The sequence below is a fragment of the Bombus flavifrons genome, chromosome 13, assembly GCF_040668555.2.
Source record: "Bombus flavifrons isolate JBK064 chromosome 13, iyBomFlav1_principal, whole genome shotgun sequence".
Taxonomy (NCBI): domain Eukaryota; kingdom Metazoa; phylum Arthropoda; class Insecta; order Hymenoptera; family Apidae; genus Bombus; species Bombus flavifrons.
This window is the reverse complement of record NC_138454.1, coordinates 6,633,907-6,646,746: the sequence shown is the minus strand read 5'-3', so window position 1 is coordinate 6,646,746 and position 12,840 is coordinate 6,633,907. Positions and strand designations below refer to the sequence as shown.

At 37.2% G+C, this 12,840-nt stretch overlaps 3 protein-coding genes across 6 annotated transcripts; 2 read left to right on the top strand and 1 right to left on the bottom strand.

Moving 5' to 3' along the window:
- Positions 1–19: 19 nt before the first annotated feature.
- On the top strand, positions 20–4,248 carry twisted (Protein O-mannosyl-transferase 2). 3 transcript variants are annotated; one of them, XM_069125624.1, is made up of 16 exons: positions 20–155; positions 286–338; positions 924–1,039; positions 1,115–1,198; positions 1,288–1,372; positions 1,440–1,544; positions 1,616–1,724; positions 1,800–2,068; positions 2,135–2,241; positions 2,310–2,502; positions 2,578–2,781; positions 2,852–3,003; positions 3,082–3,170; positions 3,294–3,442; positions 3,501–3,910; positions 3,981–4,248. In XM_069125624.1, exons 3-16 carry the CDS (start codon positions 924–926, stop codon positions 4,084–4,086), a joined length of 2,178 nt encoding a protein of 725 aa, XP_068981725.1. In that variant the 5' UTR covers positions 20–155; positions 286–338; the 3' UTR covers positions 4,087–4,248. The 3 variants fall into 3 exon arrangements, with proteins under 3 accessions (XP_068981725.1, XP_068981722.1, XP_068981724.1); XM_069125621.1 differs by having other exon boundaries at positions 846–1,039; XM_069125623.1 differs by lacking the exon at positions 286–338 and having other exon boundaries at positions 25–155; positions 846–1,039.
- A 1,452-nt stretch (positions 4,249–5,700) lies between these two features.
- Positions 5,701–10,895, top strand: LOC138186101 (transmembrane protein 8B). The gene is made up of 6 exons (XM_069125626.1): positions 5,701–5,809; positions 6,596–6,845; positions 6,918–7,195; positions 7,289–7,921; positions 7,986–8,838; positions 8,907–10,895. Exons 2-6 carry the CDS (start codon positions 6,664–6,666, stop codon positions 9,067–9,069), a joined length of 2,109 nt encoding a protein of 702 aa, XP_068981727.1. The 5' UTR covers positions 5,701–5,809; positions 6,596–6,663; the 3' UTR covers positions 9,070–10,895.
- On the bottom strand, positions 9,466–11,794 carry LOC138186117 (uncharacterized). 2 transcript variants are annotated; one of them, XM_069125665.1, is made up of 5 exons: positions 11,657–11,794; positions 11,490–11,575; positions 11,155–11,344; positions 10,940–11,081; positions 9,466–10,850 (listed from the first exon to the last, which is right to left on the bottom strand). In XM_069125665.1, exons 1-5 carry the CDS (start codon positions 11,660–11,662, stop codon positions 10,447–10,449), a joined length of 828 nt encoding a protein of 275 aa, XP_068981766.1. In that variant the 5' UTR covers positions 11,663–11,794; the 3' UTR covers positions 9,466–10,446. The 2 variants fall into 2 exon arrangements, with proteins under 2 accessions (XP_068981766.1, XP_068981765.1); XM_069125664.1 differs by having other exon boundaries at positions 11,490–11,662.
- Between the last annotated feature and the right edge of the window lie 1,046 nt (positions 11,795–12,840).

The window sequence follows — 12,840 nt, the reverse complement described above, 5'->3', positions numbered from 1 at the left end:
CACATACCACAGGCGAGATGGTATAAGATACTCTGTAATAATAACATATCAGTGGGTATAAGTCTGGATAATGATAATACACAAGTCAGGACCGATGAATTACTATCGTTTTAGTATAACAATCGAAATATTGTTATATTTTTCATCTAACAAATGTAAGTAAATTTGATGTGATTTTAAGATATATTCATTCTTTTAACTTTCGTAAATTAATAATGAAATAGAAGGATAGGGGTTCAGATTTTTATTCCTACGTCCCTATAAAACATAACGGTCCTTTTTCAGATGTTCTTGGAGAACTGGAAGTTTGACAAGTAGATAGTTAGGTGTATATTAAGGTATGTAATATAACTCAAGTATTTTACGTTCTCAAAATAATTCCTTATAATTATATATTAATTAATATATTATACAGAAAATTATTATAACATTTTTATCCCGTTAATAAGCTCATTTATTTTAAGTAATAAGATAAATACAGTCCTGCCGTGATAACTAACTGCGGGTCGGGTCCGGTTTATTGACTTAATAAAGAAGGATTTATGTCAGGAATTTTGCCTTAATAACCTCAGTTAATGAGTATGAAAATCTAATACTCAATCCAAAATACCAAGATTCTAATGTGTTAATACGTCTGTCAGGATTTAAGACGAGTAAGATTAAAAAGTCTACATGTTAATAACACTGAAGCTCGTTTACAAAAGTTGTTCACTCGGAAAAAGTAGTAGGGGTAACAGTGGTCAATTAGCAAAGTAAAACTGTAAACTAAATTTAAACACCAATTATAGATTATTGCATTTATTATACTAGCTATAAATAAATCTTTTACACATTTTTTTTTACAGTTAACTATTTTTCATTTTCTACCTGCCAAATAGTGTTTGCAGTCTATCCCCAATTTACAAACCATTGTGTTAATGTAGATGATATCTGGTAATATGAAGAATACAAACAATTATTCTCAATGTGGACACAAAATAAAAAATATACATTTACATAAAATGTCTAGAACTATAGAAAAAGAAGGGACAATGGATTTGTATGTAGCTTTATGTTATAATTTGTTTAGAAGTTTATAACATTTTTTTTTAATTTTTTTAATATATTCATACAGGAATTGGTGGCTTTTATTTGGAATCATTGTAATACTTACAGCAGGGACAAGATTTTACAAAGTTACAGAACCACAGCATGTTTGGTAAGAACTTAGAGAAGAACATTAATAAATTATATTTATGTCTGACTTATGGGATATATCTGATATATGGGAAATATTGGATATTTTAGTTGGGATGAAACTCATTTTGGTAAAATGGGAAGCTGGTACATAAACAGAACATTTTTCTTTGATGTTCATCCACCTCTTGGGAAAGTAAGTGGCATATGTGTGAGTTTTTATTTATGATAACATATTAAAACTCTATATTATTATCTTTCAGATGTTAATAGCATTATCTGGATATTTAACTGGATATGATGGAACATTTCCCTTTGAAAAACCAGGAGATAAGTTTGAAAATGTTAAATACGTTGGTATGAGAATTGTAAGTGCACTTTAATATTTATTATATTAAAATTTGAGCAATACTTTATAAATATGTTCTATATGTTCCAGTTTTGTACATTTTTAGGTGCAACGATAGTTCCTCTATCATATCTCATTGTATGGGATTTAACAAAATCTATTCAAGCAGCTGCATTTTCTGCACTATTTATTTTATTCGGTATATATATTATATTTATGGTACTTTTTCCATATGATAAAATAAGTATATTGCTAAATAATTCATGTGTTTCAGATGTGGGATTATTGACATTAAATCAATACATTTTGTTGGATCCTATATTATTATGTTTTATGATGTGTGCAACTTGGGGAATGGCTCATACAGGTTCTCTTCGTGATGAGTCATTTACATGGAAATGGTGGGGTTGGTTATCATTCACAGGAATTTCTCTTGCTTGTACAATTAGTGTAAAATTTGTTGGTTTGTTTGTTGTTTTATTAGTTGGACTTAACACTGCTTTTGAATTATGGAGAGAATTAGGAGACCTCACAAAATCTATGGTAAGCTTCTTACATGTATCAATCGTTTAAAGTTAACAAATCAATTTCACTCCTACACCTTTACAGATAAATGTAGGGAAACATTTGTTAGCTCGGTGCATTTGTCTCATCTTTATCCCGATATTATTGTACATGTTGTTCTTTTACATTCATCTTACTGTATTAAATAAAAGGTAAACGATTTATTTATTGTATATCTACACGTTTTTAATGGATATACTAATAATTTGAAATATTTCAGTGGAAGTGGAGATGGATTTTATAGTTCCGAGTTTCAATCCTTGTTAGAAGGAAATTCTTTATACAATGCAACAATGCCACGACAGTTAGCTTATGGAGCTACAATTACATTGAAAAATCATAGAACTGGTGGAGGATATTTACATTCTCATTGGCACCTTTATCCAGAAGGCATAGGAGCTAGACAACAACAAGTACTAATCTTGTTACTTTATACATATATTTTGATAATACATTTTGATAAAATATTAATACATTTTTTCCATCAGATTACAACTTATTCGCATAAAGATGATAACAATTTATGGTTAGTAAAAAAATTTGATACTGACGATATATCGTCAGAGCCAGAACTAGTAAAACATGGTGATCTTATACGCTTAGAACATGTTGTTACCCATCGAAATTTGCATTCGCATAAAGAGATTGCTCCCGTTTCTAAGAAACACTATCAAGTTACGGGATATGGTGAAGTAAGTATCTTTTTATAATCTTAATTATTATTACTTTTAATTATACAATCACTTTTATTTTTATTTTTAGAATGGTACTGGTGATGCTAACGATATATGGAAGGTTTTAATAGGAAATGGCAAAGATGGTGATGTAGTTGAAACTGTAACGAGTAAATTAAAATTTGTACATTATTTACACCATTGCGTTTTAACATGCAGCGGTAAAACATTGCCAAAGTGGTTAGTTATGAAATTCTATATGTTTTCGAATGAAGAAGGAAAATGGAGAAACGTTCTATGGAAATTATAATTTTTTAGGGCGTATAACCAACAAGAAGTTTCCTGTAATCCAAACATGAGAGACAAGAATGCATTGTGGAACATTGAAGACAACAATTATGCAAAATGTTAGTGTCTAATAATTATGAATATATATATATAATTAATTATATATATATATTATATAAATAAATTATATAAATAATAATATATATATATAATATTTTGGTAATTAATAATCTTTTTTACAGTACCAAATGTCAGTTTTCAAGTATATGCACCTGGATTCTTAGATAGGTTTCTAGAGTCACATGCAGTAATGTTACAAGGAAATTCTGACTTGAAAATTAAGGAAGGGGAAGTGTCATCGCGTCCTTGGCAGTGGCCTATTAATTACAGGGTACGTTACATTATTATAAGTAATGGGAAAATATAATTAAGTCATAAATATATTGCAGGGTCAATTTTTTTCTGGAAACAGTTTGAGGATATATTTACTAGGCAATCCAATCATATGGTGGGGCAATATTATATTTTTAATACTTTTTATCATACTATACGTCCATGCTTGCGTGAGACAACAACGCGATTGTGTAGAAACTCCTGCTGTCCTTAAACAGAGGGATAAAATATTAAATGCAGGAAAATGGCTTTTTATTGGTTGGCTCTTGCACTATATACCATTCTGGGCAATGAGTAGAGTTTTATACTTCCATCATTATTTCCCAGCTCTATTGTACAGTTCAATGTTAACTGGAACTACTTTAAATTATATTATCGAAAATTTACTTATTTTATTTCCAAATAAAGTTGGAAATGTTATATATCACACAATAGTGGGGATTGTTGTTTCAAGTAGCATATACAGGTTAGTACAATGCAATTGAATAACGAATATTTAACGGAGCAATTATATATTATTTATTCATATTATATAGCTTCTACTTGTTTTCCCCATTGGCTTATGGAATGGTTGGTCCTTCTTCACTAGACTCTGACAGTCCAATGCATTCTTTGAGATGGATGGATACTTGGGAATTTTAATAAAGACTGTTTAAAAGTGTTCTAATGTTTTTAAATTCACGAAAGAGTAATATAAAATGGTAAAATTAGTACTTACATTAACAAAACATGAGAAATATATGACTTGTACATATCAATAAATTTTTATGCGTATATGTAAAAATATAAAAAATGCCTTATAAAGCTTGTTTAATTTTTTCTCTCAATTTTTATTTTTCTGAATATTTTTTTGTTAAAGAATAACTACATCCCAGTAAAACGATTTTATAAAAGGAAAGATATTACGCTACTATGATAAAAAAGGAATGCTGTATAAACACCCACGATGTGTGATTGCTTTAAAAGATTTGGAGTGAGCGTGGTTCGCTCAGCTGATCGACCCACGTGCTGGAGCTGCGCCGTTGCCCGTCTCAATTCTCTATTAAGCGTCCGATTAAGGGGAATCATGGTTCACTGAGAATTCTCTCTTTATCTTTGGGTATTATTTAGTTTAGTAAAATCACCGGGTCACGTCGAGTCACTAGATGCATTGAGTCACCATTTATATCAAGTTCCCTTGTTGTAAGCGCATTTAACCGGTGAATGGTAGCGCGTATCTTTCTGCAGTAAACGATCAATAAACAGCTCCCGGGGATTTTCAGTCTGTTGAGCGGCCACGAACGCACTCTCACGTGAGATCAGGGATAGCTGTCAAAGCGACCACGTGTTCTTACGAATATCCGGTACGTGTTCTCGTGTTTATGTGTTCGTGTAAAACCGCATGACTAATCTTACCGATGATCGACCACCAGAAATATACAACGGGCGACGAGTCTAGTGAAGTTCTAGCTCCGCCACCAAGACTCTTGTTTCTTCCTAGACCCACGACATTAGACTATAAAAATCGCGCGAAATTAAAAGCATCTGGCTCTTGCGCGTGTGTATGTGTGCGCGCGTCTGTGTCTGTGTGTGTGTATGTAGGCATTCGAAAATCTTATCATAATAGTGTCAAGTGATACGTATCGAATTTGATCGGCTAGTAACGTAGTTAGTCGTTGTTCTACTAACGTTGTCGAAAATATTCGATTGGCGACGACGGTGAAACTCGCCCGCTAATTTCGATCATCTGACAAATTCGTCTGTGGACGAACAGATTTAAAATGAATTGTTTAGAGACACTTGTTGCTGTACTGAGGAAAGATAAACAGCTTGAACTTTATCCATCTTGACTTATCAGCCGCAGCCGGCATCGCTTCGGCCCTTCTGAAACGTAATCTATCCCGTTCCCGTGTGGAATATGTGTGGAACGTTACGAACATGTGTAACTACGTTAATCGGATGTAAACGTGTAGGCGTGTTGACACGCAAGCAAAGTTAATATGTGTCGCTATATGTATATATTTTAAACTGCTATGTTACTCTCACATTACCGATTTATTTTAAATTCGTTCATAACGTTTATTTTCAGAGATTTGATTCAGTTAGATATAACGTACCAATCGAGTCCATAAAGCATGATAATTAATCTCTGCTTTTCATTGTTTTAAACGACCACTTAACAGCTTTCCGTGCATTATTCCTTAGACCGTATATGTAGATATTAAGTGACTCTAACTGAAATACAATCCTTAAGTTATTCGTATAGAATCGAATATCGGTTTGCGCATCCATCGTAACGCGTTCACTGAAAAGTAATTCGAATGCATTATAAAAGTGAGCTCGCAAACGAATCGACAATTAACTATTGAAGACAAATTGGTGAGCGGTAGCGTTATAGAAAATCAATTTTTCATACATTATTTAACAGACTCGTTCGATTATCACAATACTTGGCTAATTTATTTCAAGTAGTATACGAAGCATTCGAACGGCTGTATCTCTCAATTTCTATTCGTATCTCGCAACGATTTTCTTAATAATTCTCTGGTACTTGTTCATGAGTCACCAGATAATTTTCGCACTATGTTTATTTCATTGCCGTATTATCGTTTAATTCATATTATATCTTCCATATCTACAATAAATCTTGCTTTCAATTTCTGCGCTTCCGATGGATTTATTCGAATTAAAGATTACTTATTAAAGTATTTCTACCGAATTTAAAAAATTCGTATTATTCGAGGTTGAAATTTCTACGACGACGAGTTTCAATCCGATAGGAACGCTATTCTGTATCGTGGCACGGAAGCGCAGTCAAATAAGCAATCGCGTCTTGCAAGCGCAGGAAGCGCGGGAATTGGCAACGGTATTTGACCTACTTGGTCGCGCGTATCACACGTATCGCACGAAACTTCTTCAACGTCTGAAACGAGCCTCATAAAAATCAACAGTTAAGGTATAGTTCATGTTACTTCATTTCCTGCTCGCGAATTACCATGAATTGGAATATTTCCTCATTTATATCGCGACTGATTACTGGCCACGCGTAATCTTATCCACTCTATTATCTTTAATCTGATTCTTCAAAATTGTAACTCCATCTTTTAACACACTCGCTCTTCCAGTTAAAAAATAAATTCTTATCGATGCGTATATAATTTTTTCCGCACAGGTTGTTGGGACCTTCTCCGATCAGTCGAAGAAGTAGCTTGTTATGAGGCGAATAGCAGGATCTATAATATGCGAGATATCGTACTAGTCATTTCGTTGGCATGGATCTTCGCGATACAACGATGTCTGTGCAGCAAATTGGAACGGGTTGCTCATCGACCCAACAATGTTCTCGACGACTATTACGCCTATCGTCACATCTCCATTATCCACTTCAATGTTCCGGATTGCACGGTGGCTGCAGGATTCAAGTAAACTTAGAATAGCTCGGCTATTACTTTGTTCTATATGGAAAATGAATGAACGTTGTTTATTTCTTTTAGGTTCACTGTAAAAGAAGAAAAGACTGGTGGAATAGGTAGATGCCCAGCTCGAAATGTTTCCGTGTTTCTGAAGTCTGGTAGCTTACCGTTTGTACGGCCGGATGGATCGAAGATCGCGGCGAAACTTATGAAAGGAAGACGCCGATATTATTCGCTAAACATGGAAAGCAACGGGGATGAATGTATGATAAAAATCGATGCACCCGCGCCAGGCGATTGGTATGCTATTGCGTTTCGATCTTGGAGCGACCCTGATAACGGAAAGATCACGCAACAAGGTTGATCATCCAAAAAAAAAAAAAGATAAAATATAACAATTAATTGACGGTAGCACGATGATAGCGGTTGAAAATACGTATTGTTATTTCCAGGACTTGGAGCATCATGCGATACAGTGTTGGACGCGGAATTGCTTTTAGAATCTGCCTCTATAGTCTTGCCAATGGATCTGAAATACGAGTACGAAGTGCATATGAACGGAAGCTTGGACTCGGCTGTGATGCAGTTGTTAATACCCGATGAATTCGTGGATTCTAGTTTGTCATTAAAGTCGACTTGCGGCGAAGAATGCAGGATCGCGGTCCACGTGACTGCGGAGGATCACCTCACGGGAATGATAATGAATACTACAAACGCCACGGTATTCTTCAAACCCTATTCGGACGCGTTTCACTATGTTACCCTCCAGTTGCTCTCCGGAGAGAGCTCTAACGTGTCCTTACAGTTGCTCGACAATTCTCCCGCTTACGATTTGGATCAAGTGAAGTCGGTGGATTTGATGAGGAAGTCCTTGCCTGACTTTTTCCTCTTCGATTACGAGCACCTGCGGGGAAATGGTACAAAACCATCGGCGTTTAATTTAACCTCAGACACATTGTCCGTCCTCAGCTTCGAAATCGGTCGAGTGTACGACGTCGGTGGAACTTTGACTCTAAGTTTGAAACTAGTTGACACGAAAGACAAGGAGAAGAAGAACGTCGTCGTGGTCGCGTGCATTTCATTAGGTAAGCAACTGAAAGTCGAATAATAAGAGAGATATAGTCGTTAAAACAAATCCTGATTTACCAGGTTATTACTCGAATATCACTGCTGGCGGAGGCTGCACTCGAATGGAGAACACGACAGCTGCAGACATTTACGTAAACCATACAGGACCAGCCACCCTTCACATTCCATTCCCGGAGCCAGGAATCTGGCATATAAGTCTGAGAGCATTTTGCGTAGAAGAAAATTGCCATTGTATAGCAACTTGTCTGAATGGGACCGCCTGCGAGGACTGTGACTGCATGATCCCTTGTAACACCAGAGTAGAGAGTCGTATCTCTTCGTTACCTTGCATCGAAGGTCGCTGCAACTCTCGCGGGAAATGCATGCATTACATGAGCGGCGGTTTCGTGTTCGCCGCGTGTCATTGTTCGGGCGCTTACAGAGGCTTCGATTGTGCGGATGACACTTATGTTCTCGGCAATAGCGACGTAATAATCCGCGTACTATTGCTAACGTTCAGCAACCTGGCATTTATTGGTTCCGTTTACGTGGCCGTGCGTAGAGAATATTTTACGGAGGCGATAGTTTACGCCGCTGTGATGTTTTTCTCCACGTTCTATCATGCCTGCGAAGCTGGAGAGGATGTGTACAGCGTATGCATCATGAGACTGAGCGTTTTACAGTTCTGTGACTTCTTCAACGCCCTTCTGTCCATTTGGGTGACGTTGGTAGCAATGGCTTCGTTTGGACCAAAGCTCACCGCTTTTTGTCAAATAACTGGTGCTGTTATTCTCGCCATGAGTGCCGAAATGGATCGTACAGCTCTATGGGTGTTTCTCCTGCCAGCCATAACGGGCTCTGCACTGATCGGTCTGTCTTGGGGTATGAGGTGCAAAAGAAGAGGTACGGTTCGTTATCCATCGCGTCCTTACAGGTGAGTAGAATGTTTTAAGAAATTTATAAAGGAGATTAATTTTAAGTGAAATTTGTTTTCATTTACAGAAGCATTTATTTTCCGGCTGGTCTCCTTCTAGTCTCCCTCGGTCTTGTTTGTTACGCCTTTCTGCAGACAAGAAAGAATTACTATATTGTGCATAGTATGTGGCACGTGTGTGTCGCTATAGGAGCCATACTCCTTCTACCAAAACGACAGTACATGAAATGATCGTTATATAAAAATGTTGTCTTATATTTACCAAGTGAAAGTTATTGAAAAGTGTTATTGTCTGGAAAAAAAAATCTCGTTGCCAATTTAACGAAAGAATCAGGTACAAAAAGATATTTGTAGCAATTGAAAGTGCTCGTAGACGATGGTACATAGAGCATATTATTGTAATTACCAGAGATCTTATTCTTGTAAAAATCAGATAATGTTTATAAGATAGGTAACTATTCAGCTACTGAATGTACGTTGTGAAACAATACGAAATTCACGACGATGTTAATTGCTTCAATGTTGTCTATCGTTATATTTGCATAATTAAGAAGCTCCAAACATGTTTTTATATCACGATTAAGATACGTTCCAGAATAGGATTATTCAAACGACGTTAGGCTTGACTGCTTGTGTTTGTTGAATTTATTAATGTCAACTAAATTACATAGCTTTAACAATGCGTTCAACGAAGATTTATGTATTTTGCTAAGGACCAAAGAACTTCTAGGATATGTACATATAATTACATGTACAGAGTATAACAGAGAATTTCCAATATTTTTTCTGTAAAAGCGAAACTGCACTCTATTAACGTGAATATATCATAGTGCTGTATAATCTGTAATTAAGAACGAATTCCTCGAGAACTATATTGGGGGCTTATGTTCCAATTCGAATATCGACGGTTCGATATTTCACGTTAATTTTACAAAGTTCATTTTAATTCTCTTAGGAATCAACACCTCGCACGTGACTCATACATTTTAATGGAAAAATTCTATATTTATATACGCTCTAAAAGATTATTGTATCTACATCGAAGATTGTAGAACCTTTAAAACAGTGTACAACGTTGTACATCGTGTTCACACTGAAAAATAACAGATCGTCACGCTATGTAATTACATACGGTCCTGTTTGCCTTACACGAGGATTGTGTAAAGAATAAGTGTCTACGTCGAAGGAAAGTCGTCGCGTTACACGCCAAACTGCGCGAACTAGCGACTTCGTCATATTACGCGGGAACAATTTCACTTTTCTCGGTTTGCATGTGTGTAAGATCAAATAAACGTAAAAGGAAATTGTTGCAATTTGTTCCTTTTTTATTTGTTAAAAGATACCTGCGACTAATTTCATTTACGAATAATATTTCAATTGCATCATGAGGAACTGATCGTATTTATGATAAATGACTACTCGATTACGTAAATGAAACCGTATAATATAATATGCGGTTTATCATATGGCGCTAATGTGTTCTTCGTTACTATCCTGTTCAACTTTACCTAAAGACGACTACATTTCCATACGATCCATTACGCTTCAATGTCCGAGAATCGTAGCAGGATATTTTACCGCGTAATCAGAAATTTTCACTCTTAGCGATTACAACGTCCCAGTTCCTGTGGGCGTCGTGGTTCCTGTATTAACTGCGGCGACCGTGGTAATTACGTTTGATAATAAAGACAATATCGTTTCCATGGAAAATCCGCAATGTGAATAAGTCCGCGAACAATTTCGACCGGCTCTCCCCGCTTCCACCGCTTCCTGTATCGCGGTTCCTTCCATGGCCGTTCGGAAAATCTGATTCGTCGTGATCGTATCGATCACGCGATCGAACGACGAGGCCTTCTCATCGTCGCTTAGCTTATTGGCCTCTTTCACCGACGAGGAGGCCTGTTGCGAATAAGTACAAACGGCTCGTTGCATGCAGGATGTCGTGTCGATACCGTGACGAGCCAGAACGTCGTCCATTCTTGTCATGATTTGAGCGAAGCCACTCTCTTCGCCTACGATACAAACGATTATTTTGTATTAAAGCGAAATTCATGGTTTTTCTTATTTTCCTTTCTTTTAAATAAAGCTTTAAGTAATTTACTTCTTGCATAATGGCCGTAAGTGCCAGAAAGAATGTAGAGTAGTTTAGGTATGATGAGGATGGAACCTATTCCTATGATGGCCCCCAAGAACAATCCTCCCAAGTCTATCTTCGTCGGTGCATACGTTGATACTCCGTAACCCTGTGTCGATGTCTATGTTACTTAAATATCGACGAACGTTCGATAAAGATCAGATTCAACGAAGATTGCTTACGCTTCCTGTGCTACCAAGGTTCGTGAAACCGAATCGAGGTTCTTGGCTGCGATCCGTAATATCCACGTTGTTGTCCACGTCACTCCGCTTTGTTGATGTCTCACTGCGAAGCTTTGGCTCGGAAGGCATAGCTATCTGATCTTGGGACTTTGCGCTCTTTTCCAGATAGATCATGGAACTCGGTATGAACCTGTTTACGATTTGTTTCGCTCAGTCGTGAAAATTATTACTCGAAGAAGAATGAAGAGATAAAAAAACTCGAAGCGAGCTTGGAAAAGCCGTTTGAGTAAGAAACGTCTTCGTATAACCACTTCAGAACTCAGGAAGAATCTTACCCTCCATCGTCAAACTTGGGGTTGCCTCCGACGATCGCCGCCAAAGATAACAAGAGCAGGACAGGATTCCGAAAATTAAACGACATCTGCGACAAAAAGATTTCAAAGAAGATATTATTCACAGTGAACATTTTCTTTCGCGAATTTGCTACTTCTACGAAGCATACCTCCATGGAACGTGAAAAATAAATTAGTCCTCGTGGGTGTGTTGTATCGTTTGGCTCTGAAGAAACTGGGGAACACCAACATTGTCCCTGGCATATATAGTCATGCACCTACTCCGAATCGTCACGACATGACAAACCATGGACATAATTGGAGCCGGTGGTTTCGCTTTCATTGTTAGATTTCCATGGGACGCTATCACGGTCCGTGACCCGCTCGTCTCTTCTGAAGAAGCAGCGATACGCTAAACTGTCGCTACGAATCACTCGCGACGGCATCATTGTTGTCGAGCCTGAAATAATTCATCTTTCGCAAGATCGATAAGGATCTGTTAACGCGTTTACCCACCTCTTCCTAGGTCCATCACGATTTCTTTAGAAACAACCGACTATGCGATGTTACATTGCGGAAAATAAGACGTTGTTTATCGTAATCGTTGTTGTAATAAAACCATGCTGGTACATAGATTTTATTTCAGTTAATCAAAGTCCGTGACAACGATCGACGATTGCGATAATCTAGCAGCAATTTCGTAAGTGAAATGGGAAAGGGCATTTCGTGATATTTTGTTCGTAAGAAGGCTGCAGAAACTTCGTGAAATTGAAACGCCATATGCAGGTTTCGCGACCATGCGTTCGTCGTCTACCTGATTTTAAGACGAGGAATTCGTTCTGCAGGTTGCTCTGGAAAATTCACGAAAGTCGAGGCTCGTATGCGTGCACTGACAAACCTCACATATGAATGCACACATAAATTAAACAAGTATTGCCAGTGTCTCTCAATCGTTATCCTGCTGTGTTTCGTTTTAATTTTAATAAAACAACGCTCGATCGACGAAAATATTTCTGTACGCGTGTGACGCGTTGTATCGTGCAAGGTATGTGGAAGATCCTTAAACTAGACTGGCCTTAGCGAAAATAACGAAATACGAGGGAATATGTAATTACGAAACGTGGACTCGCGCGAATTTGCGGAATTAGGCGTGACGATGAGCGGCGTAACAGCTGCGGCGACGTTGTTTCGGTACAGTAATTTAACCAGAATTCTCTCTTAGGTTCGTTAATTCCGCTCGTCGGAATAGAGTTTCCTACCTGCCAAGAGTGGGCTGGCTTCTGTACAAAAACTGCCAGCAAAGATCAAGGATTCCTCACACGTATTCCTGTGTTCGTTCCAATTAGTCGATTTA